This window comes from Heterocephalus glaber, unplaced genomic scaffold (assembly GCF_053883595.1).
Source record: "Heterocephalus glaber isolate CG9 unplaced genomic scaffold, H.glaber_assembly_v1.0 deba00001724, whole genome shotgun sequence".
Classification (NCBI taxonomy): domain Eukaryota; kingdom Metazoa; phylum Chordata; class Mammalia; order Rodentia; family Bathyergidae; genus Heterocephalus; species Heterocephalus glaber.
In genome coordinates, this window is record NW_028258435.1 from 4,935,813 (window position 1) to 4,962,914 (window position 27,102).

General features: G+C 51.8%; 1 protein-coding gene and 1 long non-coding RNA gene across 3 annotated transcripts in view; one reads left to right on the forward strand and one right to left on the reverse strand.

Moving 5' to 3' along the window:
- Nucleotides 1-26,388, reverse strand: part of Grhl1 (grainyhead like transcription factor 1) — a 32,540-nt gene extending 6,152 nt beyond the window's left edge. Inside the window, exons 1-10 of one of the 2 annotated variants that reach the window (XM_004869969.3) lie at nucleotides 26,176-26,388; nucleotides 23,010-23,196; nucleotides 19,953-20,023; nucleotides 17,076-17,466; nucleotides 15,878-15,954; nucleotides 14,001-14,157; nucleotides 13,536-13,647; nucleotides 12,387-12,481; nucleotides 2,203-2,361; nucleotides 1,479-1,530 (exon numbers count right to left, since the gene is read on the reverse strand). In XM_004869969.3, coding sequence (XP_004870026.1) covers nucleotides 1,479-1,530; nucleotides 2,203-2,361; nucleotides 12,387-12,481; nucleotides 13,536-13,647; nucleotides 14,001-14,157; nucleotides 15,878-15,954; nucleotides 17,076-17,466; nucleotides 19,953-20,023; nucleotides 23,010-23,196; nucleotides 26,176-26,195 — 1,321 coding nt within the window. In that variant the 5' untranslated portion in view covers nucleotides 26,196-26,388. The remainder of the gene's footprint in view (nucleotides 1-1,478; nucleotides 1,531-2,202; nucleotides 2,362-12,386; nucleotides 12,482-13,535; nucleotides 13,648-14,000; nucleotides 14,158-15,877; nucleotides 15,955-17,075; nucleotides 17,467-19,952; nucleotides 20,024-23,009; nucleotides 23,197-26,175) is intronic. The other variant, XM_087199719.1, reaches the window with a different exon arrangement.
- Nucleotides 1,155-7,419, forward strand: LOC147821634 (uncharacterized). Its single transcript, XR_015446758.1, has 3 exons — nucleotides 1,155-1,391; nucleotides 3,657-3,773; nucleotides 7,055-7,419. It is a non-coding gene; the product is annotated as an uncharacterized LOC147821634 (long non-coding RNA).
- Nucleotides 26,389-27,102: the final 714 nt, after the last annotated feature.

Genomic DNA, 27,102 nt, shown 5'->3' on the forward strand with positions numbered 1-27,102 from the left:
GCCTAAGAACATATTTCTCGGACTGTGTTTCCATTCCGTGTCATATGATTGTATTGAAATTTAAATTAGGGAGAAGCTTGGCTTATGTGGAGTCTGCTAACTAACTGGAGTTTTTTTTCCAGACCACTATTTGTTCAGTGTTGGTTTTGGGGACCTTTCTGAAACAAATCACATCCTCTGGTGTCTTGCTGGTGCTTGAGATGCTTTCTTAAGTTATACAGAAAAATGTTTAGGTGCTTTTCAGTTTTGTTTTGGTTGAGTTCTACTATATTTGAATATTATTGTAGTTTTTTTTTTCCTTTGCATTGTTTTTCTTTGAATGGTTTTAATTTCTGTATGTGTGTGTGTTTGATAATACAGTTATTTTTAAAAAAAAGAGACGGAAAGGCAAGCTCGTGAAAACAAGAGGCTCTTCCAGGCATGGTGGTGCCCACCTGTAATCCCAGCACTTGGGAAGCTGAGGCAGGAGGATCACCATGAGTTCAAGGCCAACCTGAATTACAGAGTGAGACCCTACCTCAAAACAAAACAAAACAAAACAACACAAAACAGGGCCGGGGATTTAGCTCAGTGGTTCCGGTGCCTGTCTTTCAAGTGCAAGGACCTGAGTTCGATCTCCGGTACCCAAACAAAACAAAAACACGATACTGTGTCCTCATCTACCTTCCTCCTACCAGATCTAGCACTGTGCAACTTTCCCAAAGTCACAATGACAATGAAAGGAAGACGTTTTGAATCTACTCAGGACATCGAGGCAGCCAGGACAGTGCAGCTAAAGACCCTCAGGAAAGGACTTCAGAGCTGCTGCAGGAAGTGGCAAGGACGATGGGATGAGTGTCTTCAGAGTGAGGGAGGAGGGATGGAGGGGCTTCGTGGCAGTGCGTCTCTCACTGTGCTATGTTTGTAAGATGTGACCCCTCACCATATATTCTGGCCATACCACATAGGAGCCATCCCCAGCAAATCCTCTGCATTCCGAGCCCTCTGACTCCCACCTCTCCGGCCCTCAGGCTAGGCAGGACCAGTGTTTACTTCACGGAGTGCCCTCCCCATGCCTGGCTGTCGCCCTTGGTAACAGGGTTCTGGGCACTGCTTCCCTAGGGGACTCCGAGGCTACGCTCGGTGCCGGGCAGCCCTTGCCACACTCAGCTTCGTGGCCGTCTGCAGCCAGGCTGTATGACTATGAGTATCAGTCCTGCTAAGAACACGGCTTCTCCAGTGGAACATGCGACCCTGCCAGTGTTACTGCCATGAGCAAATGACCATTGCTTGGAGTTATGGCCTCCAGAATTCCCCCAGAAGTCACTGCTGTGACAGCAATTCCAGAGGCCCCTACATGTGCAGCTGCCCCCGAGGAACATGCACCGTGAGGACTCCAGTCCTCTGTGCAGGTGAGACCTCCCACAGGCACCGCCCCCCACCCCGTCACAGGCAGGGGACGAGGCACTCACGGTCCCCGGGGCACGCGGTACACTTGCCTTTTCTCTTGCTTTGCTTTCGCTCCTCATCCCTGATTTTCCTTTCGGCTCCCTGCAGGGCAAAGCAAACGGGACAGGCTTCTGTGGCCCGGTCACCCTGACCACTGGGGAGCGTCTCCCTCTCTGGAAAGGCGATGTCACTCTCGGGGTCCCTGACTCACCACAGCCCTCTCCTTGCACATGCTCATTCTCCAGTTACCTCTTTGCGAAACTGCTCACTGGGAACAAGGGTGACTTTCTTTGATTTATTCTTTGAACCGGGGATTGAACCCCAGGGCCTTTGTCCCTTTTTTCTTTTTCTTTAACTCTGAGACAAAGTCTCGCTATGTCACCCAGGTGGGGCTTGAACTTGAGACCCTCCAGCTTCAGCCTCTCAGAGTGCTGGGATGACAGGCGGGCACAGCCTAGCAGTTTTGAAGCCGAGTTCCATGGATCAGCTCTTCCTCCCCTCCTGCCCAGGCCACCAGACTCTGCATGTCGCTGCTCACCCCAGGGCTTGTGTGGGGTGAGGGCCAGCGCCTCCCTCCAGCCAGCCATGCCCGAGGGCTGGCCCTGTGCCGAGGAGGACTGAGGTCCGACCTGCTTCAGTCCCGAGGCTGGGGGCGCAGCCCCACCCAGTGCCTTCACTTTGTCAAGTCAGAGCCCACAGCAATGTGCTGCTGATTCAGCCATGACCGCCTCCCCTCCCTCCCTCCCCCTGCACGGCCATGATGCTGCCCCTCACCTTGTCACAGAAGACCTTGATCTGGCAGCAGGCGCGGTGCACTGGCTTGTTGCTGCGGTTGTTGTAGCTGTAGGTATCAATCTGGATGTTGAGCGGCAGCCCCTTGACGCCCTTTTGCGAGGAGAAGTCGGTGCTCAGGCAGTTCACAGAGATGAAGACCTGCGGGAGAAGGCTCTGTGAGCCCCGCTTCCGGCCACAAGAACAGGGAGCAACAGGCGGGGCAGGGTGGGGGGCGCACGCCTGTCATCCCAGCACTCGGGGAGGCTGAAGCAGGAGGATCGCCATGAGTTCCAGGCCAGCCTGGGCCACTTAGTGAGACCCTGTCTCAACAACACCAAGAATAGGAGGGACGGGACACTCGGAAGCTCTGTTCCCCTCCCTTCCAGGACAGCTCTTAGTGTCAGGCAGGACAGGCGGCAAAGGGTGGCAGTTGTCATCCAGCAGTGTCACTGCAGTGGCCCTCAGCACAGACCCGGAAGCCCACTGTTTGTATCACTTGGGTTCTCAGCTTTGCATGCCCAGGGGAAAGGGGGATGGAAGTGGTGCCGTCTGCTCCAGGCAGGACTTCAAGGTCACAGAAGACGACTCTGACCATGAGACATGGCCATGCCCTCACGGAAGGAAGCTCTGGAGACACAGTCGAAATGTCCCGAGGCCGCCCGAAAGATGCAGTGGGGGGGTCTCCATCCCCGAGAGAAAAGACCAAGTCAACTTCTCTGCAACAGGGCGGCTCACCACTCAGCCGCACACAGCTGGAGGAGACTGAGGCAGGAGGACTGCAAAGTGGAGCTCAGCCTGGGCAATTCAGGGACTTAGCAAGGCCCTGACTTGGTAAAAAATAAAAGAGGGTGTCCTTGGTTTCCCAAGTCTGTTGTCTTTCATGGCACCTGAGTGGCCTCTGACCCACAGGGACAACTTCTGAGGATCAGGTTCCAAAGGCAGAGGAGCCCCAGCACTGGCTGGAGAGCACCATCCTGGGGGTCCCCACCCCAGCCCCCCACCATTGCTAGGCGGACCTTCTCCCTCGGCGCATGTTCTCAGGAGAACACTGGTGTCTGCTCAGTGAAGCTGGGGGGCTCAACACACCCCATTTCCTACTAGTGTTGTGATTCTGAATCTTAACCGGCCTACACCTGTCTCAGCGCAGTGCCTGGGGTTAGAATTTACTCCCGGTGAAGGAGCGCCACCTCGTGGACACAAATGGAACCACAGTTTAAAGAGAACTTCTGAAGGAGGAAGCTTAAAGCTCAGCCACCAGCAGCAGGAGGACACTCCTGGAGGACTCGACAGAAAACAGGGACGAGCTTGGGTCACAAAAGGGAAGAAACCCTATGAAGAATGTTAAGTGAAGGAAAAATAACGGGGAGATAAACCCTAAAACCATGACAATACTCAATAGCATGTGAAATGTGGACAGGGTGTCTATCTTTCCTCTATTTACTGTTCCTAAACAGGAAAAGCCCGCAACGTCCTGAAAAGGCTGAGACTGAGCGGGGTGTGACCAAACTGCAGGACCTGGGAGGCTGAGGCAGGAGAGTGGCTATGAGTGCAAGGCCACCCTGGACCACACAGTGAGTAGAGGGATGTAGCCCAGTGCGAAGGCCCTGGGTTCAGTCCCCACTACCACACACAGAGCTCAGATACTCTTATGCGCATTTATATGTATCCCATCAGGTTTTTTTTTTAATGAAAAAAATTTCTTTCACAGAGGCACAGCCCTATCAAATAAGATTTTTTTTTTGGAGACAGGGTCTTGCTTTGTAATGCAACCAGGCCCTGAACTCACTATGCAGCCCAGGGTGCCCTCAAACTTTAGCCATCCTCCTGCTTCAGCCTTCCGAGTGCTGAGCTCACCGGCCTCCGCCACCACGAGCTGCTTCTACTCACAGTTTTTAAGACCTAAGGTTGGTTCTGTCCCTGAGTGAGAGACAATGGGCCAGCTGAGCGTATGTATGTTCAGCCATCCTCGCCAGGCGGGCACATACTCTACTGATGCCTTGAGGGAACCAACTCCAGCATTGCTTAGAGGACAGGACAGATGTAGGACAGATCACACTGCAGCCTGCCTGTGACACAAGTGCGGGTGTGTGAGTATGCACATGCGCACACGGCACTCTGAAGCCCCGCTGGAGAAGGTTGAGAACGGGCTGCACACATAGCTGCCTTCTTCAGAGTGACACGGGACCTCTGCAGTGGGATTTCAGCCTCCTGCGGTGGCACACAGATGATCACAGCACTCGGGACGCTGAGGCAGGAAGATTGCTGTGACTTCAAGGCCAGCCTGGGCTAAGTACCAAAAACAATAACAACCAAAACCAAATACAATGGGACTTTAAAAGCTGACGTGTCCATGCTTTTGTGTTTCCTTGCTCCATACTTTGAGGGAAAATGGGATTTATTCCAACACCAGGCCACTTAATCCCTAAAGATGTGTCTGATGTTCCCACCCAAAATTATCAGAGGAAGGAAAAAAAATATTAACCACAAAATAAACCACCAAACAGGCCAAAGACACCCTGCAAGATTCTCTTCAAAAATCCAGCCCATTTTTCTGGGGATAGTTCCTCATTCTTGGTTAAGAATTCATGCTCTAAGGCCTGGGATTTAGCTCAGTGGGATGCCTGCTGCGCAAGCGCAAGGACCCGAGTTTGATCCCCGGTACCAAAAAAAAAAAAAAAAAAAAGAATTTGTGCTCTTAGAATCTTTCTGAAGATTTAATTTTGTTTGCAAGCCTCAGTTTGAAAATGGGAGGGAAATGAAAGAGATGTACATTGTTTGAGGAATGACTTATAAACAGGTGTGGGGTTTTTTGTTTTCATGGCACCACGGATTGAACCCAGAGCCTTCACACTGAGCTACATCCCCAGCTCTTTCTTATTTTGAGGCAGGGTCTCACTGAGTCACAAAGTTGCCTAGGCTGGGCTCAAACTCATGATCCTCCTGCCTCAGCCTCCCAGAGTGCTGGGATGACAGGTGTGGGCCACCATGCCTGGCTTAGATTATTTTTATTCCAAGCACAGAAACCAAGAGGAATCAGATCCTAAACTGACATCTAACCATTTTCCACGAAGCATCAAGGCAGACACACAATGCCATTCAGTCCACTGCTTCTGGTCCACAAAGAGGAGGAGGACAAGAGAGGCCCAAGAAAACAGGATGCTCAGGGCCAGTTCCCAGCAGGCAGGAAGGAAGCAACTGGAAATCATTTTTTGGGGAGATGTGGTTTGAGGTAGGGTCTCACTATGGAGCCCAGGCTGGCTCTCCACTCACGGAGATCTTGCTGCCTCAGCATCCCGAGTGCTGTGATTATAGGTGTGTGCCACCATGCCTGCCAAGAAAATGCAGCTATCTAAGAAAAACTTCTAGGGTCGGGCATTTAGCTCAGTGACACCCAGCCTGCCTGGCAAGTGCAAGGTCCTGTGTTCAATCCCTGGTACCAAAAAAAGAAAAATCTATTTGATGATTAAATATAGGAGAACCTTGCATTTGTAGCTTCCTGGTGTGTTACACACAGAGTCTTGTGCGGAAGACTGTAATATGGAATATGCTCAAAGCAGGCTACGAAGTTAACCCCACAACTGGCTTGTTTATAGATGTGTCTGGCTGAAGCCTATGTGCAGAGGTCAGAGCAACTCGCACCCAAATTCCGTTCCCACAACTAAAACCTTCGGGCTAGAAGGACAATGTTCTAATTACAGCCATATATTTTATCTATTCTGTTCCCAATTTGAGAATGCTGTGTCTTGTCCTTTCTGAGCCTTGTTTACATTAATTTCCATAGGAAACAAATGTTGCCTTTACCCCAACTGATTGCCAAAAGTCAGTGCCTGGGCCTGGCCAGCACCTTTGATGGTTGCACCGGCACTGGTCGTCCTGGCCCCCGCTGTCTCTCTCTTAGCTCTGCCTCTCAGTGTATTCTTTTCCTCAGGCCTGCGTCACACACTGGGCAGGTGGGTACTGGAACCTGACTACAGGGGTCTCCAGCAGTCTTGTTTCTAACTCTCCTGGGCTCCAATGTGACCTTGATGTTTCTTTCTGCCCTACCCGGTCACCGGACCCTGGGATGTCAGAGTCCCTCTTCCAACTAAGCTGTTCTGTTGCCTCCCTCCCACCTTAATTCACAAAGATTACTCTGGGGGAAGAGGAGGAAAAGAAAATTTCTGTAGTTCAACAAGGCCATGGCCGGGCATGGTGGCACATGCCTGTAGTCCCAGCACTCGGGAGGCTGAGGCAGGAGTATCTCTGTGAGTTCAGGGCCAGCCTAGACTATATAGCCAGACCCTGTCTCAAAAAACAAACAAACAGAAAGACTCCCAGGATTCCTTCAACTAAAAGCACTTCCTCTGGAAGTCCTGAAAGCCTGTTTCTAACCTCGCTGGCAACAGGCTTCATGTCTGAGTCCCCTGTCCACCCCCAGCCCTGCATGGAGGACAGTGACCTGCTGAGTGAACGAGCGACAGAGTGACTGCATGAATGAAGGCTAAGTCCGGGTGGCCGCTCTGGGACACACCAGCCAGTTCTTGTCCCAGTAGCCGCACATCGATTTCCCTGGAAAGAGTGAGAGGCGGATGAGACAGGTCCCGCTGAGACACGCCAGGCTGTCACCTGTGTGATGACGTTGGGTGAGCAGGCCCAAGGGGGCCCGGCTGCCCGCGAATGAGCAAGAAAGTGGCCATGGAGAAAGACGGAGAGAGGGCTGGGGGTTTAGGTCAGTGGTTCCAGCGCCTGCCTCGCAAGCACAAGGACCGGGGTTCGATCCCCGGTACCAAAAAAAAAAAAAAAAGAAAGACGGGAGAGGGCTGGGCTCACGCAGGCAAAAAAACGCACCTGTCTCCACTGTCACTATCCCCAGCCCCTCCCAAAGGTCGTGCTCGGGCTACAGCACAAAGACAGAGACAGACTACACCATGAAGACAAGACAGCAGCGGCCCGCCCCCTAGGACCTAGGAGTCTCCAACCTCCTCGTCCCTCTGGCACCTGGGGAAAAGCTGACAACGCAGGAAACTTGGGGAGAGGTGACCGGAAGCGACTGCAGATGCCAGAGCAGGTCGCTCTGATCATGTGACATGAAAATAAAGGTCCTTGTATTGCCAACCGAACTGTCTACGTCAGGCATCCAGTTTGCGCCAAAAAAGTCACAGGACTTAGCGGTGGCCACGAGCTCTGCCAGACAGGGCTGAGGCAGCCCGACAGCCGCAGGGGCCGCTGGGAATCTGTCTTGCTTTAATTTACCCACACATTAAAGCTCAACTTAGTCAAACACAGAGAGACACCCATAATGTCATCCCCAGTACGGCAGACATCTCCACCACAGCAGAAACCCCAGAGTTAACTTCATTGAATTCACTTGCGTGCTGGTCCAAAAAGATGGCTCTGCACAGCTCTAAGAAGCTCTCGTGGTAGAAATCTCCTCACAACCAAAATTAAAATGCGAGGGGCTGGGGGTTTAGCTCAGTGGTTCCACTGCCTGCCTCACAAGTGCAAGGACCCGGGTTCAATCCCCAGTACCAAAAGAAATAAAAAATGTGAGGTCCATGATGCAGTTTTTTCTCAAGTCCAACAACACTAATTAAAAAACCACCATCTATTTTCTCTCTGCCTCTCTCTCTTTCTCTCTCTCCCTTCCTTCTTTCTTGAGACAGGGTCTCCCTATGAAGCCCAGGCTGGCCTGGTCTTACATCCATCCTCCTGGCTCAGCCTCCTGACCCCTGGGGTGACAGGTGTGCACCACCGTGCCTGGCTTCTAAATACATTTGTATGAAGTTGAAAACATGAGCTGAAGCCAATGGAGTGGGAACAGTTTCAACTGAGAAATCAAGATCTGATTCTTCCCTGAGTCTAATTAGCAGACACTTACTCACAATCCAAGGTCCTCCCCGCCCAGCCAGCACCAGCTGGATTCTCTGGATTCTCTTATTCGATAAGAGCCGGGGGCTGCCGCTTCCAGCCACCTGGGCAGGCTCATTACACCGAAGCCCATGGAGGCATCAGGACTGAGTCTATGTCAGGGGCAAACCCAGTCCCAACTCTGATCTGAGATAACCTTGGGGAGCACAGGCCCCCTCGATGCCCCATGGCGGGAGGTGACCGAGGTTCCCGCTGTCAGACGCTGTGGCCATGGCCCAAAAAACCTCAGTGCAGCAAGGATCTGTGCCACTTCTCAAGTGACCACTGAGAAAGAGGGGAAGCTGGGGGGGGGGCAGGGCACGGCTGGTATTCCAACATCTGGGAGGCTGAGGCAGGAGGATCTCCTCATTTTGTGGCCAGCCTGGGCTACATACTGAGATACTGTCTCAAAAAACCAAACAAAGCAGAGAAGGAATTGGCCAACAGGGCAGGCGGAGTGGGGATGGGGAGGTGGGGAAGGAGCTGCCTGGGCTCTTCCCACAGTCCCAGGGCGTGGCCCTTTGGAAAACAGGGCGTCAGCAGCTGGCTGTTGCCTCGCACCGCCCACACGCTCTTGGTTTCTGCAGGGCGAGGCAGCTGGGGAAAAAGTCACGCAGATAAAAGACCCATGGAGGCGGAGAGCCTGGGAGCCACCTGTGTGCCTCTCTCATTCCTGCAGGGGCTGGGGACCCTGAGGACACCTGGTGGGCGGCGATGCGGCCCCTGTGTCCCAAAGAAGCAGGATGTGCATGCTGGAGTCTGGAGAGCTGGACACAGGGTGACACAGGCGCCAGTACATGCTCCCTCCCTGGGGATAAAGAGCGCAGGATCTTAGTGCCAGGTGTTTCCCACCGTATCAGCAATGCAGAGGTCGCTCTAGGAGCACAGGTGACAGCCGCCACTGTCCTAAAACCCAGACCTCAAGGCCCAAGGCAGCTTGAAATCCTGCTCTGGAAGCTGGGTGTGGCTGCACACTCAGGAGGCTGAAGCAGGAGGATCACTGTGAGTCTGAGGCCAGCCTGGGGTACAGAGTGAGACCCTGTCAGAAATAAACCAAAAATAAAAAAGAAAGAAGGAAAGAAATCCTGTTCTGGGGAGCTTCCATCCCCGGAAGCTCGGGTCAGTGCTGCAGCCTGATGCTTCAGTGACCAGGCAGCGAACTGGCTGAAATGACAGAGGTGGGATTCAGCCTAGACAGGGTTCCCCGGAAGGACCCAGGAGGAGGAGCAAGGTGACCAGGTGTCAAAGAAGGTCCTGCAGAGGGGCTTACTGTTCCTTCGGATGGCAGCAGCATAGAGGACAGGGAATGATTTGCCTGTGCCCACCCCCCCACGAAGCTGAATTCCAGGGACGGCGCGTGTGGCGGCGGACAGCAGCAGGTGCTTGGAACCTGTCTCGCAGGTGCCAGCGTCACCACAAACTGCAGCTCTCTTCGGCTGCCAAGCTCCCTGCCAATTAGGGTGTCCTTGGCCGGGCCTCCCCGAGGCAGAGCGCTTGTAAATGCTCCCTATTGTCACCGGCAGAGCCCGAAGTTGCAGGAATGGATCCACTTGCTTAGATGCCAGGGGATACTGCGAAATGCTTCTAAGACAAAGTCCAACAGAACAAGCTTTTAAAAAGGAGAAGCTTGCCAGGCGCGGCGGCACAGGCCTGTCATCCCAGCACTCAGGAGGCTGAGGCAGGAGGATTGCTGCAAGTCCAAGGCCAGCCTGAGCTGCATGGTGAGTTAAGGCCTGCCTGAACTATGTCTCAACCCACCCCCAATAAGTACATGGATAAATAAAAGGAGCCATGCTCCCTCGCTTCTCTCTCCGTTTAGGCCAGGGCAGATACATTTTGGTTTCAAATCTCGGTCTTGACCTAGCTGCAATCGCAAAGCCCGAGGCATGGACTCATTTCTCCCCTCCCTCCGCCCCCCCATTCACTGGGAATTTCAAGTTGTAAAACAAACCAAACCTGTCCCGGGCTTCACACAGTGGCCGGCCCACACAGCAACACCTTTCTTTGATGGCACACGTGGACGGTGCCTCAGCAGAATGGAATCCCCGTAAACACGCAGGCACTGTGTTCAGCCCAAACCAATTAAAAATTACTCTCACAATGAATTCCAAACATTATGCTCAGACAAAACAACGCGCCGCTGTTAAACCCTAAACCTGCCCCTCACAAGCACACACAAGGCATCCCTGGTCCGCATCACCAGGGTGGCTGCCCACCTCCTCCGGGAAAGCCCAACTCTCTCAGGTTGCGGTGCAGCGCAGGCGCAGGTGGGACAGGGGACACAGCCTGGCCGTGTGGGGAGCGCCCGGCCCCGAGTGCTCCCGAGATCCTTCTCAGAAACGCGAGCCTTTCCGGGACATGAACAACATGAACATCCGGGGCCGCAGCTCACAGCGCAGACAGGATTAGAAGCCAGAGCACAGCGTCTCCATCTCTGACAGTGCTCTCTTGCTCCAGGGACAGGAGGCTGAGACTCTGTCCAGCCCGGACCGTCCCTGCCCTCGGGCCATGCCCCCACTTGGAAGGCAAGATGTGAGAGGGGCCGAACCGGGGAGCCCTAGTGCTGGACTGGCTCTGTCCCCGTGGGGACGGGACCAGCCGTGAGTGTGCGGGCACTGAGGCCAAGCTCCCCCTTCTGCAGCCTGGAGGGAAACACAAAGGCACCCAGGTCCCCACAGTGGCTGTGGGACAAGGGCCCAGGCTGGGGACCGCACACCACAGCAAAACAAAACCAGACCCGCCTCAGCGTGCCTCTGACACTCGGGCACTGGCAGAGCCCGGCACATGTCTGACAGTGTGCTCTTCCCTGTTCATACTTTTTATTGTTTTAGTTTTTTGACATGGCCTTGCTATGTAGCTCAGGCTGGGTTTGACTCACTAGGTAGCCCAGACTGGTCTGGAACTCATGGGGATCCTCCAGCCTCAGCCTCCTGAGTGCCAAGGTTGCAGGTGTGCACCACCAGGCCTAGCTGCTATTAATATTTTAAACAGACCGTGTGAGCGGTAGCTGCAACATAATCCACCTTGTAGCACAAGGATTCTGAGGTCATCAGGAGAAAAAAACACACTGGGCAGGTATTTCGTATCCCTGGGGCTCGCCATGTCCTTGAAGTTTTCATAGTAGTCACAAAGACCCATTCCCAGGAGACAGAGGGGCCCAGAGCTGTGCGGAGCCGTCTCCTCCTCCCTCCCTGCAGTCCCCAGCTGCTGGCCACCCTGCCTGGCCTGTCCTGCCCACTGCCCGTGTCAGGGTGCAGACGCTGCCTCCTCCTCTCAGCTTGGACTCCACTGCCTCGAGGGACCAAGTGCTGCTCCGCGGTGCTGAGCCAGGTGGACACCTGGTGGCCCGTAACAGGCACTCGAAGAACTTTCTCCCGACTTCTCTGTCTTCTAATTTATTTTACTTATTTTTTGGTACTAAGGATTAGACCTAGGGTCTTATCACTGAGCCATATCTTCAGGCCTTTTCTATTTTTTAATTAGAGTCAGTGTCTTGCTACTTTGTTAACCAGTCCACCTGTTCTTGAACTTGGGATTCTCCTGCCTCAGCCTCCCACAGTGCTGGGATGCCAGGCATGTGCCACCTGCATTTTTATTTATTTTAGATCTTCAGGCTCTGAGGGGCCCTTACTTCACATCAGTGACCAAATATCAATGCTGTTGTAAACTCTTGAGGTTTATAACACAAGGAAGAAACTAACTTCCAGACCAAGACGTCCAACCGACCATCAACACTCACCAGAAATACTGAAACCACCCCAGAACAGAAGGCCTGATAGCAAATTCCATGTGCCCCAGGGTCAGGGGCAAAGTGGCACACACACTTTCCTTAGCAGTCAGGTCATATTTAGGGTCTCAGGCTACCCTACTAAAGCCCACTGATTATTTTTATTTTGGCTTTTTGAGACAAGGTCTCACTATGTAGTTCCGGCTGGCCTCGAACTCACTATGGAGCCCAGCATTGCCTCCAACTCACAGCAATCCCCCCGCCTCAGCCTCCTGAGTGCTGGTTAACAGGTGTGTGTCACCAGGCCTGGATTAAAGTCCATTCACTCCGGTGTGACGCTGGCACCAGGGCCTGATCCACAGCCCCAAGCTGGGAGCTTTGCCCGTCGCAGCTGCAGCAGCCGCATGGGGCAGAAGCCTGCAGTGCTGGGGAAAGGGCCCCGGGGAGGCCGTGCCCCTGCTCTGCCCACCTGACCTGGCCCTCAGATCCGGCCCCGGACCGTGACCTGCAGCTGGTGGCAGCCTCATGTAGGGAATGTGTGTCCTTGGCCGGCGCCAGCCTGGTCGCCTACCTTGGCCTCATCATTGATGTCCCAGGTGAAGGAGATGGCGTTGTAGGCAATTTCCTCTATGTTGCCGATGGTGTTGAAGCTCTCCTTGTAGTCAGCTAGACGGGGGAGCGAGAAGGGCACCGTGAAGTCACGTCTCACCAGAGGCTGCGGCGACTCTCAGTGGACGCTGTTTACCACCCCACCATCCCAGGGCATTGAAATGAGGGCTTCTATGGGTGGAAGGAAGCTCAGAAAAATGAACTGCTATAACAGAGGCAAGCTTCGATGTATTTAGTTCAATCTCATGCGGTCAAACTTAGGAAATTTAGGACTAGTTTTAGTAGTGCACGCCTGGAATCCCAGCACTCGAGAGGCTGAGGTAGGAGGATCACCGCCAGTTTGAGGCCAGCCTGGGCTACACAGTGAGTTCAAGGCCAGCCTGGAATACATAATGAGGTTCTCTCTCAAAAAACAAAAGAAAGAAGGGCTGGGGATTTAGCTCAGTGGTTCCACTGCCTGCCTTGTAAGCTCAAGGACCCGAGTTCGATCCCCGCTACCTAAAAAATAAAATAAATAACTTAATTAAAAAACAAAAGAAAGAAAACATTAGAAAATTTAGGTCTTAAAAAGGTTATTTAGGGGGTTGGGCTTTTTTTTGAGACAAGATTTCCCTGTGTAGTTCAGGCTGGTCTTGAACTCACTGTGTAGCTCACACTGGCCTCAGACTTGCAGTGATCTTCTTGCCTCAGCCTCCCAAATGCTAGGAGTACAATGTGCACCACCATGCCCAGTCAGCATCTCTTCAAAAAAATGTTACCCCTCAAAGCCTGTGCAGACTGGGCCGGGGGTCGGAGCGCTTCCCTGGCATGTGCGAGGCCCTCAGCCACCTCCAGCATGACCAAAAAGAAAACAACAACACAAACCCAATGCTCCCACGTCAGCTCTGCTCCTGGCCCCGGTGACACCTGGGAGCCACTGCCGGGCACAGGCCCCTGTGAAGGAAGCCAGGGCAGGACACCGGTTCCAGGAAGCCCAGGACGGGCCTTGGAAGGGACCAGTGGCTGGCAGAGGAGTCAGGTGCTTTTGGCAGGAAGCTGACCACTGCCAAAAACAACTGCCTTTAGAAAGCCGGCGCCTGTGCGCAGGGATCCAGCGGCCCTGGCTCCTTACCGATGTCAATGCACCTTTGTTTTGCGGTGTGCTGCCGTGAGTGCCAGTACTTCCAGTGCCTCAGCTGATCCTCCCTGCTCTTGTCCTCAGCGAAAACCACCATGATCACACTCTGCGGAAGGACAGACAGACAGATGCAGGGCTGAGAAGCCGCCACCAACCCACACATTGCATTCTGCAGCTCAGGCTTAGAAGTGCATGCTGAGCCATCCCCCAGAGCTGCTCCAGACTCAGAAACACCAGGACTGGAGACACCTCTTTCTGGTGTTTTCAGACAGGGTCTTGCTACACCGTCCAGGCTGGCCCTGAACTCACTATGGAGCCCAGGCTGCCCTAGAGCTTGGAGAGAACCTCCTGCCTCAGCCTCCTGAGTGCTGGGTTGACAGGCACGCACCAAGGCACTCAGCAGGACCTGGGGACACCTGACGAACTTTTCCAGAGAACAGAAGGAGGTGCAGGACTTACACGAACTTTGCTGATGGGGTGGTGGACGCCTTCAGTGCTGCTCACCTCCTTCAGGGTGACAGGGTAGAACTGGCCTTTGTTCAGGTACGTCATGGTGCTGTCCCCTGGCTTCTGCCGCAACGATTTGGAAGCTTCGAGGGTATACTCAAAGTTGTTCCTGAAGGACAGAGAGGTTGCAGATCTTGAACCTTGGGTCTCTTGGGCACAGCCCTGAAATGTCCCTGCATGGGTGCCCAACCAGGACAGGTACCCAACTGGGACACCCACGGAGTTCCTCGGACTAAGTGGTTCGTGCACCCTTCATGGGATGAAGGCTGCAAGCACCAAGCCGCCAGACCCTCGAGTCTCTCACATGGGGGCCACACAAACTGCTATGCTGTGGTTGGCAGCTACACTTCTGGAGGCTGAGGCCATGAGGATATCAGCAAGTGACAAGGCCCGTGGCAGGGACCCTCACAGGACAAACCACCGATCTGGAATTTATCCAGGAAAAGTGACAGAGAGGCAGCTGGAAGCCCTGCATTGAACCTGATTTGAGCTGGGCATGGAATCCCAGCACTCGGGAGGCTAAGGCTTCAGGATCGCTGAGAGTTTGAAGCCAGCCTGGGCTATAGAGTGAGTTGTAGGTCAGCCTGGACTGCATAGTAAGACCTTGTCTCAAAAAACAAAAACAGTTGAAATGTCTATAAATCGGCACGCTGCAGTTCTCTGCACTTCCTGTGCCCTTCCACTGACACGCAGACACCCCCTTTATAACTTCCCTGGGCCAGAGGGCAGCAGATTACATCTATCTTTGTAGATAAAGTTCTTCTGATTGGTCCGTATAAGTAGCATAGAATAATGAGATGCACAAGGGCACCCTGTTATAGTGTGTTTTTTTGTTTTTTGAGACAGGGTCTCGCTATGCAGTTCAGGCTGACCTCGAACTCATGGTGACACTCCTGCCTCAGCACCCTGAGTGCTGGCGTTATAGGCCTGCACCACCACTCCTGACACTGGTGCACACAGTGCACTGTGTGCTATGCAACCTGCATGGCCAAGCTGGTCACTCACAAAGCCCCCCCAGGCAGCCTCGCCCTTGGAGCCCTAAGTATTCAATCTGACTCCTTAGAGAAAAGGGGTGCTGGCCCCATCCCAAGCCTTAAAGGCATCTGAGGTACTAAGGGAAGCCTCAATTCCTGGAAAATCCTAGACTTCAAAAATCTTTCTCTACTGCAAACCTAACATAGGTCAGAGCAGACACACACAAGAAATGATAAACTTGGGCCGGGGATTTAGCTCAGTGGTTTCGCTGCCTGCTGCACAAGCACAAGGACCCAAGTTCAATCCCCGGTACCAAAAAAAAAAAAAAGAAGAAGAAGAAAGAAATGATAAACTGAAATCCCAGGCTCCTATAAAATCTGAAATTCTTCATACATGTTCTAATAATTGGACAACACTCCTTTTGCCAGAGAGAGTGAAATTTTACAACACTGAGATGAAGCTTTCAGATCGGAAAAAAATACCTTCCATTTAGGGTATCACTAGCAAGGTTAATAAAAAGGAAGGGCCTTTGTCTGCTTGCTGTTACCCCCATTATCACCTCATCATACGCACTCGGGACGGAAGGGGCTTCGCCATCCGGTCTAAGCTCACCTCTCTTCTCAGACTCTATATTCGTCTACACCCCAGAGAGAAGCCAAGGAAGAAAAGGCACCAACACCAGAGGATGAAGAAACTGGAAAGGCTTCGAGGAGTCCAGAACCAATGAGCCCAGGCCAGGCAGAGGCCAGGTGAGGAGAAAGTGACACCCGAAGCCACCTTGATTTGTGAGCGACACAAAGGGAAGAGACGAGAAGCGCTGAGAATGAACCATCAAAGGAAAAGGCAACTATTACCCAGCAACACTGTCAAACACATAGTCCTCTGAGTTCATGCCAGGCATCCGCAGGCTGAGATCCGAGGGGAAGAAAACCTGAAATAGTAATGTGATAAGCCATAACCCTTTAAGGTCAGCAGTTACTCAGGCCAGGCTCCGCCACGGCAAAGAGCACAGCTATGACAACTCGCTACCCTTTCAATGTCCATCTCGCAAGCAAACTCTTAAATCTATAACAAACGTAAATTTAAAAAACAGAAAATTATAAGCTGGGTATGGTGGTGCGTGCCTATCATCCCAGCACTCGGAAGGCTGAGGCAGGAGTATCGCCGAGAGTTGGAGGCCAGCCTGGGCTCCATAGTGAGTTCAAGGCCAGTCTGAACTACATAGCAAAACCCCATCTATTAAAAAAAATTATTTAAAAAAAATGTCTACTTTTATACACCACTCAAGAAAATGAAGACAGTTGTGCACGGGATCTACAAAATGCTTGGGATCTCTTAGCCCTTTTCTGTCTTTCCCACCTATCCCAATTCTGTTCCAACTCTAAAATCTGCAAACAAAGCGTCATGAAGGCAGGGCGGTGGGGCCATTCCGGGCTGGAAAGTCTGATTTGCTTCCTCGGGAAAAGATAGGCTTCACTCCTAACCCCACCCACGCAGACAGAAGCCGCTTCCTGCGCAGGACCCTAAAAATGGGCTCCAACACCACGAGCGCCTCACTTTTACCTGCATGAGAAGTGCATGACCATAAATCTCGGAAGCACTTCGAAGAATCTGTAAACATCCCAGGCCACACCCGTGGCTTCCCTCTGTCCCTTACAGTCCCACCAACCAGGCGAACGCACGATAAGGCACCCACACTAAAGGCCAGTTCCAAGAGGCTCACGGGCCAGGACAAAAATTGCACGCTGACCCTGTGGATCCATCCGGGCTCAGGGGAAGATTTGCACTGCCTTTTCCTTCTGGAGCGAGTCCTTCCCTGAAACCCTAGTTGTTAACTGAGCGGCTGGTAAGATTAGCCCTGTGTCCTGATAATTTCAGGATTTATAGGTTTAGCTTACAAGTTATACCCAAGGGGCTTTTCTCTTAAGAAAAAAAAAATGTTTTCTTCCTAATCCATCCATTTCGGGCCGGGTTTCAGGCTTGCGTAACAAGGAAAAGGTGGAACCCAATACTTGGACAAACAGCAGTCTCGGAGACCTTTGCTTCCCGTACCTCCTGCACACCCTCCTTGAAGGGCTCGGAGAAGGTGGAGTCCGGGGTGCGCCGCTGGGCGTTGGGGGGGTGAGCCCCGGAGCCGAACTGCTCCCCGTTGAGGTTCCGGTCGAAGACCACTACCCGCTCGGCCGGCTCGGGGTGGTACACGGCCGGGGGCAGCCCCACCGAGAAGCCGTGCGGCGGGAGCTCCGTCTTGATGGAGTGGGTGGGCATGGTCGCTATGGAGACGGTGACGGTGGTGTCGGGAGCGGGCAGGTGGCCGCGCTTCTCGGCGCCCAGCGGGTTGCTGTGGGGGAGGACGATGTTAAAGGGCACGTTCTTCAGGACCTGCACTCTGTTTTCCCCGGCGGAAATGAGGGACTGCTCTGCCACGTTGGGGAGATTGTTTCTGTAAAAACAGCAAAAACAGTGACGTTTTCACGCCTGATGCTCAGATAATTCTTTGCGATGCCTGTTTTTTTACTCTCATGGTCGCACAGAGTAAGGGAACAATGCACATCTATTTGTCGCCAGAGACGGAGAAAGACTTCAGCCCCTGCACAAGCACCTCCCAAAGCCCAAAGGGGACTTCAGTGGAAATACTGAGCAGTCACAGCTTTCAAAGCATTCAGAGCCTCTCACAGCTTTATTTTTTTCCCATGACCCTAAAATTCTCATTTTACTCTAAGCCTGAAACTACAAACTTAATCTGATTAGTTGGGGTTAAAGTGTGAGCGCTAAAGAGTCAACTGTGGTGGCGCATGACTATGATCCCAGCACTCAGGAGGCTGAGGCAGGAGGATTGCCATGAGTTTGAGGCCAGCTCGGGCTACAGAGTGAGATCCTGTCTCAAAAACGCTAAAACAAATCAATAAACAAAAAGCTCTAGAGTCAGACTGCCTCAGGTCAAATTCTGTCACCTTGAGCAAGTTACTCCACCCCTCTGTGTTCAATCTTCACCAGGAAACAAGGTTTAGTGGTGCCCACCCTCTCCCCATGGCCAAGGGTGAGCGTGGCAGCGGCACTAACATGTACCCCCACGCCTGGCACCCCTTGAAATCTCATAGGCTGAAAACTTTAAGGAAAAAAGCAGATTGGTAATCTTGTAGATTTCAATAAAATTATTCAAATCCTGAGCCATAAATTCATGCCCAGGAATTTAGCTTAAAAGAAAGAAAAAAAAGCCAGGCTTGATGGTGAACACCTGTAATCCCAGCATTCCAGGAGACTGAGGCAGGAGGATTGCAAGTTTGAGCCCAGCTTGGGCAATTTAGTGACTTAGCAAGACTGTGCCTCAAAATTGCAAAGGGCTTGGGGATGTAGCTCAGTGTGAAAACCTGAGTTCAATCCCTATTACGGAAGAAATAAGAAAGGAAGGAAGGAAGGAAAGAAGGAAGGAGAAAGGGGAAAGGGGAAAGGAGAGAAGGGGAAGGGGGGGAGGAGAGGGGAGGGAAGGGAAGGAGGAAGGATGAAGAAAGAAAAGGAAAGAAGGAGGAAGGGAACGGAAGAGAAGAAAGAAAGAAAGAAAAAGAAAGGGAGGGAAAGAAAGAGGGAAAAAGCTATTCAGAAAGTTTTTCACCAAGGCTTTGTGCTCTGGTGAAAATCAGATAGACTGCAATCATAAAGCTAGCTGACGTTTGGTTTAAAATAGTCCAGCAAGGGCCGGGGATTTAGCTCAGTGGTTCCGCCGCCTGGCTCACAAGCGCAAGGTCCTGAGTTCAATCCCTAGTACCAAAAAAATAAAAATAAATAAATAAAATAAAATAGTCCAGCAAAAACAAAATAAAGTGAATGCGAAAGCTACAGAAGAGGAAGATCAACTGGTAGGGTTGGACTGACAAGGGCTGGTGCTGTCCTGGATACTTGTGGCTCAGGTGATCTGTGCCCTTCACTGTGAGAAAATGCCCATCAGAAGGTAAAAACTACAGCCACAAATAAGCCCTTCCCAAAGGAGAGCTGTGCAGATTAAAAGAGCAATGTGGGAAATATTTATGAAGCAAGAAAAAAAAAGAGGAAAGCACCACATCCTGTCCTCGACTGAAGCAGAACTCCATACGAGCATGTGCAAGAGGGAACAGTAAGCTAATGGTCGTCAGGAGAGTGGGGTTCTGAGTGATCACTCATCCTTTAAATATGCTTTATTACCCAGAAACAGCCCAGTTAAAAGGGCTTTTTTAAAAAAAATTTCAAGCAGTCATGGTGCCACACGCCTGCAATCCTAGCACTCAGGCTGAGGCAGGAGGATTGATCACCATGAGTTCAAGACCAGCCTGGGCTCCATAGTGAGCTCAAAGCCAGCTTGAACTACATAGTGAGACCCTGTCTCAAAACAAAAACAAAAACACAAACAATGACACAGAGTTGAAGACCAGTTCACTATAGTTTTACTCAATTATTCGAGTCCGTGATATTTATTGTTTTGAAAAGACACCCTCAATTGCCAACTCCCTTAAAGCACCTCAGAGCAAACAAATGCTTCACTGAAGTTACCCCTGCAGATGTCCCCTGGAGGAGCCAAGTCTTTGTTTTTTTTTAAGGCTTTCTTTTTCTAAAAAAGACAACTCGGCCTCAAGAAAAGTCACTTTTTGGAGCAGCTGAGGCAAACCAGTATTGAAACCTCAACTCAGAGATGAGGAGTCCAAGTGACCCATCTCTTCCACTAGAGCTCACTCACTTAGACCAAGTCCAGCTTTGTGCTTTGTTCTGCTTTTTACTTTGAGACAGCGTCTCACTATGAAGTCCAGCTGGCCTGGAACTCGAAGCAACCCTCCTGCCTCTGCCTCTCGAGTGCTGGGATGGCACATTTAAAGCCCCACGCCAGGCTTTAAATTCCTGTTTTCTTTTTGGGGAAACGTGGGTTCGTGTGTGCTGTTCTGTGTTGTGATTCAACATTACCTTTTGCTGTGATCGGGCTCAGGGTGCTCGACCTCTGGCTTTGCTGTTGACGACCTCCTCTCTCGAGGGACCTTAGATGTGAGCACAAGGAAAGATTCAGTCCTCACCTGTGAAGGATGAGCCACGCCCCCAAATCCAGGTGCGCCCTGATCTCCAGAGCGCGCGCGGCAGGCTCTGGGGACACAGCGCATGCGCGAGGCAGCTGGGCTTCAAGGAGTTTACACTGGTCTCCATGGCGACTGGGCAAGAGCCCCGCTCCTGCTCAGATACACTCAGAGCATCGCGAACCGACTTCTCACTGGGCTACGGCTTTCAGCGTATCAGAAAAAGCCTGCTTTCACCCACCGTCTACACAGCCCAACACAGAAGGACCTACTAAAGACACAACATTCCGACTTCCGATCACCCCAGACCCAGAGCCAAGGATACAGTGGGGCCATTTCCTCCAGGAGCCGCCGCCGGTGCCATGCAGAAATGTGCTCGGGCACTTCGGAATTCGTGCGCCCGTTACCCATGTCTTAACTCGCTTTGTTCTATCCCCCCCATCCCCTACTGGGGATTGAACCCTGGGCCTTCGCATGCAGCTCCACCCCCAGCCCTTTTTTATTTTTTATTTTGAGACAGGGTTTCCACAAGTGGTTGAGTTGCCCAGGCTGGGCTTAAATTGCAATCTTACATATTTCACTATAAAAAACAAAATACAATACTTCACACTTGTCGCAAGAAGCCTAACAAGCCTATAAAATTGTCACCCTTAAACTGACTGTGGTGGTGCATACCTGTAACCTCAGTACTTGGGAGGCCAAGACAGGAGAATTGTCATGAGTTCAATGCCAGCCTGGATAGCAAGACCCTGTCTGGAAAAAAAACCCCAAAACCAGAAAAACAAAACAAAAAGCTAAAAAATTGTCACCCTTAATGGACAGACATGGGGATTTATCTCCTCTTGAGATGTAAAATACATTTATACTTTTAAGACAATTTATTTTTTTGTTTTGGGTGTGTTTGTTTGTTTGAGACAGGGTCTTGCTGTGTAGTTCAGGCACCCCTTAAACTTACTATGTAGCCCACACTGGCCTCAAATTCACAGCAACCCTTATGCCTCAGCCTCCTGAGTGCTAGGATTACATGTACCACCACGCCTGGCTCAAGACAATTAAAACACCCCTAAGTACGTACACACACACACACACACACACACACACACACACACACACACACACAAATACCACCATCACTAATGTAATTCATTAGTTCTTCTGGCATAAAATTGTTTGTTTTTGCTCATTCTCAAAAGCTTTAGTTATAAATATATAACCTCAAAAAACAAAAGAAAAAAGATAAAAATATGCAAGTTCATAATTAACACCTTAGATTTTTATACTGATCCAGTCAATGTAACTAGCCATAAGGTCACATACATAATCTACTTCAAAGGAACCATTCCTGGCCATGCTTCCCAGTTATTATAAAAGTTTCTGTTCAGACTCAAAGGGAAAAAACCGAAGTGCACTCCCTGAGACAGTGCGAATTGGACACGCAGCTGGGACTCCCGGAAATAACTGAGCAGCATCTTAGTTCCCACCCTCCTCTTGGTAATCCGATTATCTCCTCTGCTTTGTCTTCCTGTTTCTCTTCTGTTCAAGAAAGACAGAGCCAGAATGGAAGCAAAAGCCGGACTGGCGGACTGGCGGCTCTAGGTAAAGGTATTCAGGAGTTGATTATTCCGTTATCTTAAATGCTCTTTAGGTCTGAAAGCATTCAAAACAAAAAGATGGCAAAAAAATGAACTGTAATGCACACACATCCACAAAGAGACACTACCACTAGGAAGCCCCTGAGTCTCCAGTTCCTGTCTTTATAAGGCAGTAACAGTGGCACAGTGACTGTGTGTCAACATACACGGTGACAAGAAGACAGGTCACATACAAAGCTGCGCTTCCGCCTGTACTCCAACTACAGCTTTAATTGGAACCTAAACTCTTTTTTGTTGTTGTTTTTTGAGAGAGGCTCTCATTATGTAGTCCAGGCCAGCCTTGGACTCGCAGTGATCCTCCTGCCTCAGCCTCCTGAGCGCTGGGATGACAGCCATGCGCCACCACACCCAGTGCCCAGCTTATAACCTAAACTCTTATCAGCCTTCCCCAAATACCTGCTATTGGCCTAAGGGACTGCAGAAGCCAGCGTGTGACCCAGAGGACAGTCTGTGGCCAGAACCAAGCCAGGGTGAAAATCCAGCTGCACATGTCCTAGTTGTGGGACCTGAGAATGAGCAGCAACACAAGCCCGTGACACGGCAGGCACAACACAAGTCATCAGTCAATGGCAGCTCTATTTCTATTAGGACAATAAGGAAGATGATGAGACAAATCAGGGTGCCCCGTACATATCCGTGCAGACTGAGCTTCCTATTAGTTAAGACCAGGTCACAGCTGGGTGTGGTGGTGCATGCTTGTCTTTCCAGTAGTTAGGAGGCTGAGGCAGGAAAATCTCCACAAATTGGAGGCCATCCTGAACTACACAGCGAGACCCTGTCTTAAACCTCCCCCCTCAAAAAAAAAGGACTAATGGGCCAGGGATGTAGCTCAGTGGCACGGCGCCTGCCTTGCAAGTGCAAGGTCCTAATTCAATCCCCGGTACCAAAAAAAAAAAAAAAAGACTAATGCAAATCTCTATAAACCGGCCAAAAAAACCAGGCAACAAAATATATCCCAACGTAGCACTATCAGGTCCCAGGTTTAGGAATATGTGGTTTTTCATGGTTCATCAATCAGATCAAATCAAGGGCTCTGCGACAATAGTCACAGAAAGGGCTCTCCCCAGAACACACAGCATAAAGGTCGGGGTAGGGGCCCGTCTTCGGCACTGAGAACACCGTGGTCTGTAGAGGTGCCAGCCGGCGACACAGCTGCTGTCCTCTCTGATGGCCGGGACGGCTGGCCACTCACTGGCCTGCATGGTGACACTTTGATTCTCTGATTGCATAAGTTCATCTTTGAAGCCCATGAGTCAAAGTGCTCATTAAACTATTAATAGCTGCTACAGAAGCCAGCACACCTTGTAGTAGTCGTAGAGCAGCCCCAGCGCTGCTGCGCTGTCCTCGTCCCCATTGATGCTCATCATGGCTTTGGTGGCAGCGGTGAGCGGGTTTTCCAGGAATGACTTCCAGGCCTCATCCTCGCTGGTGTAGGGGCGCCGCTGTGGGTACAGAGCTTCATTTTGGAGGACCAGCACTGGCCTTTTGCTGCAGGGAAATTAAGAAAACACCGGGGCCAGGGATTTAGCTCAGTGGTTTCGCTGCCTGCTGCACAAGCACAAGGACCCGAGTTCGATCCCCGGTACTGGAAAAAAAAAAGAAAACACCAGGCTAGAGCTGGGCATGGGGGCGCATGCCTGTCATCTCAGCACTGGGGAGGCTTGCGGCAGGAGGACTGCTTGGTAGGAGTTGGAGGCCAGCTTAGGCTACGGAGTGACTTCAAGACCATCGAGACATTGTCACAAAAAAGAAAATGCCAGGTGATTCATGCATGTTATAGAAACAGATGCAGGGACACAGAGCAAGGCCATAGGCCTGCACTCTCTCTTCCCCAGCACACATGCACAGCTGGTCGTGCTGCTACAAGCTACCCTCTCTCCTGCTGATGTCAGGCCTTAAGAAATCTTCTTCCTAAAGGCCGGGGCTGGGGAGAAGGGGCGGAAAGGAAAAGGGACACTGTCTAATCCTTGAGGGCAGATGGGAAAGTTAGGGTCTATTCCCTGATCCAGGAGATTGGCATGGAATGTGGCCAAAGGGGATTGTAAATCAATAAAGAGGCATAATTTTCAGGCAGGGGAGTTAACTGTTTATCTTAGAGATAAACCCTTAAGAATCTACAATAAATGAAGCCACTGGAAAGAAAGAGATTTAAGAAAAATAGCAGGGGAAATCAGTTTTTAAAAATCTTTACTAGTTTTTAAGGGCTGAGAGGTAGAGAATGTGCCCAACATGTACAGGGCCTTGGGTTCAATTCCCAGCCTCCCTCTGCTCCCCCAGATAAAGAAATAAAATCTCTACTTGTTTCTCACACAGGCAGAGAACTATTTTGTGTGAACATTGCAGTTTGGTGGGAAAAATTCAGAAAATCGATGGCAAGCCTAGTGAATCCTTACAGAAGATTTAATTTAAAAGACTAAGCAAACATTACCGATTCCAAAAAAATTACAATGTCAACAGTCTCAACAACTGTTCAGTGGGTACTATTTAATAAGTCAATAAAGAGAAAAAACGCAACACTGACTCTAGAATAATGTTAAGCAGGGTTTTTTTTAAAGGAAATGTTTGGAACTGCACTGAATGATTCTTCTAACAAGCCAGTGCTCATTGCAACACACACTTGAAATATGTAAATGGCCTACAGGTGATCTACCTTTTCTAACAGGGAAGGTAGAGAGACTGGTTATCTTTTCAAGTAATCAACAAAGGTTAGGGTTTGGCAGACACCTGGGGCTCTTTAAAAACAGACAGAGATTTGGAAAAAGGACACAACTTTGAAAGGGAGAGGGAGTGCCTACTCAAATTCACCCTGGGTCCTGTGCAGTATACCCGGAGATACTGGGTCTCTACTCAAAAACCTACATTTGGTCTCCAGGTGGGGTAGGATCGTAACATAAAACAAACACGAGGGTTGTTCAATGGTCTCAGTTTGCTTAAAGATGGAGAAGACTGGACACAAATCTCGAATTTTAAGAAAATATGTGCTGGGCATGGTGGCACACACATGTCAGACCAGCACTCGAGAGGCTGAGGCAGGAGGATCACTGCAAGTGTGAGGCCAGCCTGGACTACGTAATGAGGCCCTGTCTCAAAAACAAACAAACAAAAAAGCAAATATACCAAATGACGTTCCCTGGGCTACCTGTAAAAAACCAACAGCTATGCAAGCGTGGTACTTGTAGACATTTCTGCTGTGCTAAGGTATTATTAATGGCCTAATAGCTACTTCCCCAAGACTATGACTTCCCTTGGCCCATTCAGTTCCTGTAATGCTAGTTTTTCAGCTTCCCTTCTTCATCCACCCCCATCCCAAATTTGTACCAGCATCAGAAAATAAATATTTTTCCAATGGCTTTGTCTGTGATCACCCTCAGGGTGTTTTATTATTTCCAAAGTGTGCCTAAGGCCAAAACGTTAGCTTTGGAAAATTTTCCCTTATCTGAGCTGTAAGTCAAGACATAAACATAAAAGCAGTTGTCCTTGGTCCTAGGTTTCTTCCAGACCCTCCAGCTATGGTCAGGCCCTAAAGGCTCCTAGGTACCCGGGGCTCTGAAACAGAGTTCAAGCCAATAATTAATTGAACTGCATATTCTACACCCCCAAATTAATGCCTAGTAGATGAGTCCAGACAGGATATCCAGCCTCATCCACAAAAACAGCACATCTAAAACGATCCTGTGCAAACACTTATAAAGCTATCTTGAATTTACTGATCAGAAATGGACTTGATTGTCTGGGTGTGAATTTCTTTTTTAAAAAAAATAAGTGTTTTTTTTTCCCCCACCACTCTGGGAGGCTGAGGCTGAAGGGTCCCAAGTTTGAGCCCAGGCTGGGCAGCTTAGCGAGAGCTTACCTCAAAATCATAAGAAGAAGAAGGAGACGGAGGAGGAGGAGGAAGGAGAAAAAGGGCTGAGGATGTAGCTCAGTGCAAAAGCCCGGGTTCAATCCCCAGTACTGGGGGAAAAAAAGTTTTTACACTTCTGAGACAAGTTCACATTTACGTAAAAGTAGCAAAGAGCACACAGAACAGTTCCTGGCTCTGGTTCCCCTGGTCTTACATCCCCTTCCCTTTGCCAAACGAAGTAAGTCGCAAACTCCCAGGGGCGCGTTCCTGCGCAGTCTGGTCTAGCTTACCACTCCGATCTCGGCTGCATCCTCTCGATATTCCCGAGCATTAAAACAGAAAGGCACTGCCCGGCGCGGCCAACTGTCATTACCATCGGTGATGCAAGCGCCTTTCGCACCCACCGGGCAGGCCGAGCCCGGCAAACGATGCCAGGGCCGCGGCGCCTCACCCTTCGCCCATTTCCCGGGCCCCAGGTCGCCGGCCCCGCGGGCTCAGCCGTGGGCAGCGGGCCCGCGGGGCGGCGGTGGCCGGCGAGGCTGCCCGGGCCCCAGCCCCGCACCGCGGCCGGCGGCCGCCCTGGCCCGATCGCCTGCGCCGCGCGGCCCGGCCCGCGTCTCACTCACTTGTCGTACTCCTGTGTCATCGCGCCCGCTCGCTCGCTCGCCGCTGCCGGGCCGCAGAACTGGACTTTCGGGTTGGGACAGTACACCCGATCCGGGGGGAGGAGGCGGCGGCCGCGGCGCTGGCGGGTCCGGAGCGGCGGCCCAGACGGGTTGGGTTCGCTTTTCTCGCTCTGAGCCGGCTCCGCGCGGGCTACGAGCACTGGGCACCGGGCGCGGGCGCTCATTGGCTGGCGGTGAGCCGGGAAGAGGCGGGGTCTCGGAGAGCTCTGCCTTCTTATTGGGTGGAGAGCTGGACACTGGGGCGGGGCAGACGGGGGCCGGGCGGCGCGGGCTGGGGGTTCCTCAGGCTCCGCGTGGCGGCGATCGGGGGCGATTGCGCTCGGGGTGGCGCGGCCGTCGGAATCCCCCTGGCAGGCTCGGGAGCCCTAAGCCTCGGCGCGCACCTGTAGCCCCTCGCGAGCACCCCGAAGCCCGGCTGTCCCAGCGTGCGCTGGAGCCCCAGAGCCGTGAACTCGTCTGGCAAGGGCTCCTGTGCCCATCTCGGGGTCGCAACACCCCATCCTCCTCCGGGCAGCCTTCTTCCCGAGCCCGGGGCACCTCCTGCTGACCCCTTGTCCTCTGGCCCCATCTGGGCTCAGCCCCGCGCCCGCACACGCATCGTCTGCTCTGATCGCTCCCACCGTCCAGTCCCCAGACGGGCCCCGCAGCAGAGGCCACTGTGTGCCAGCCAGGGTCCCAGATGAGCTGGCAAAGGTCTCTGCCTCCCAAGCATCCCTGCTGGGGCCACCACGGCACCTCGATGTGCTAAGAAGCGGCAATTTCTGCTGGCGGTGGGGAGCCGGGGTGGAGCGAGGCCCGGGTACCTGGGCAGGACTGGGCGAGGCAGAGCCGTCTGCGCTGGGTCGGGGGCTCAGGGCTGTGGAACTG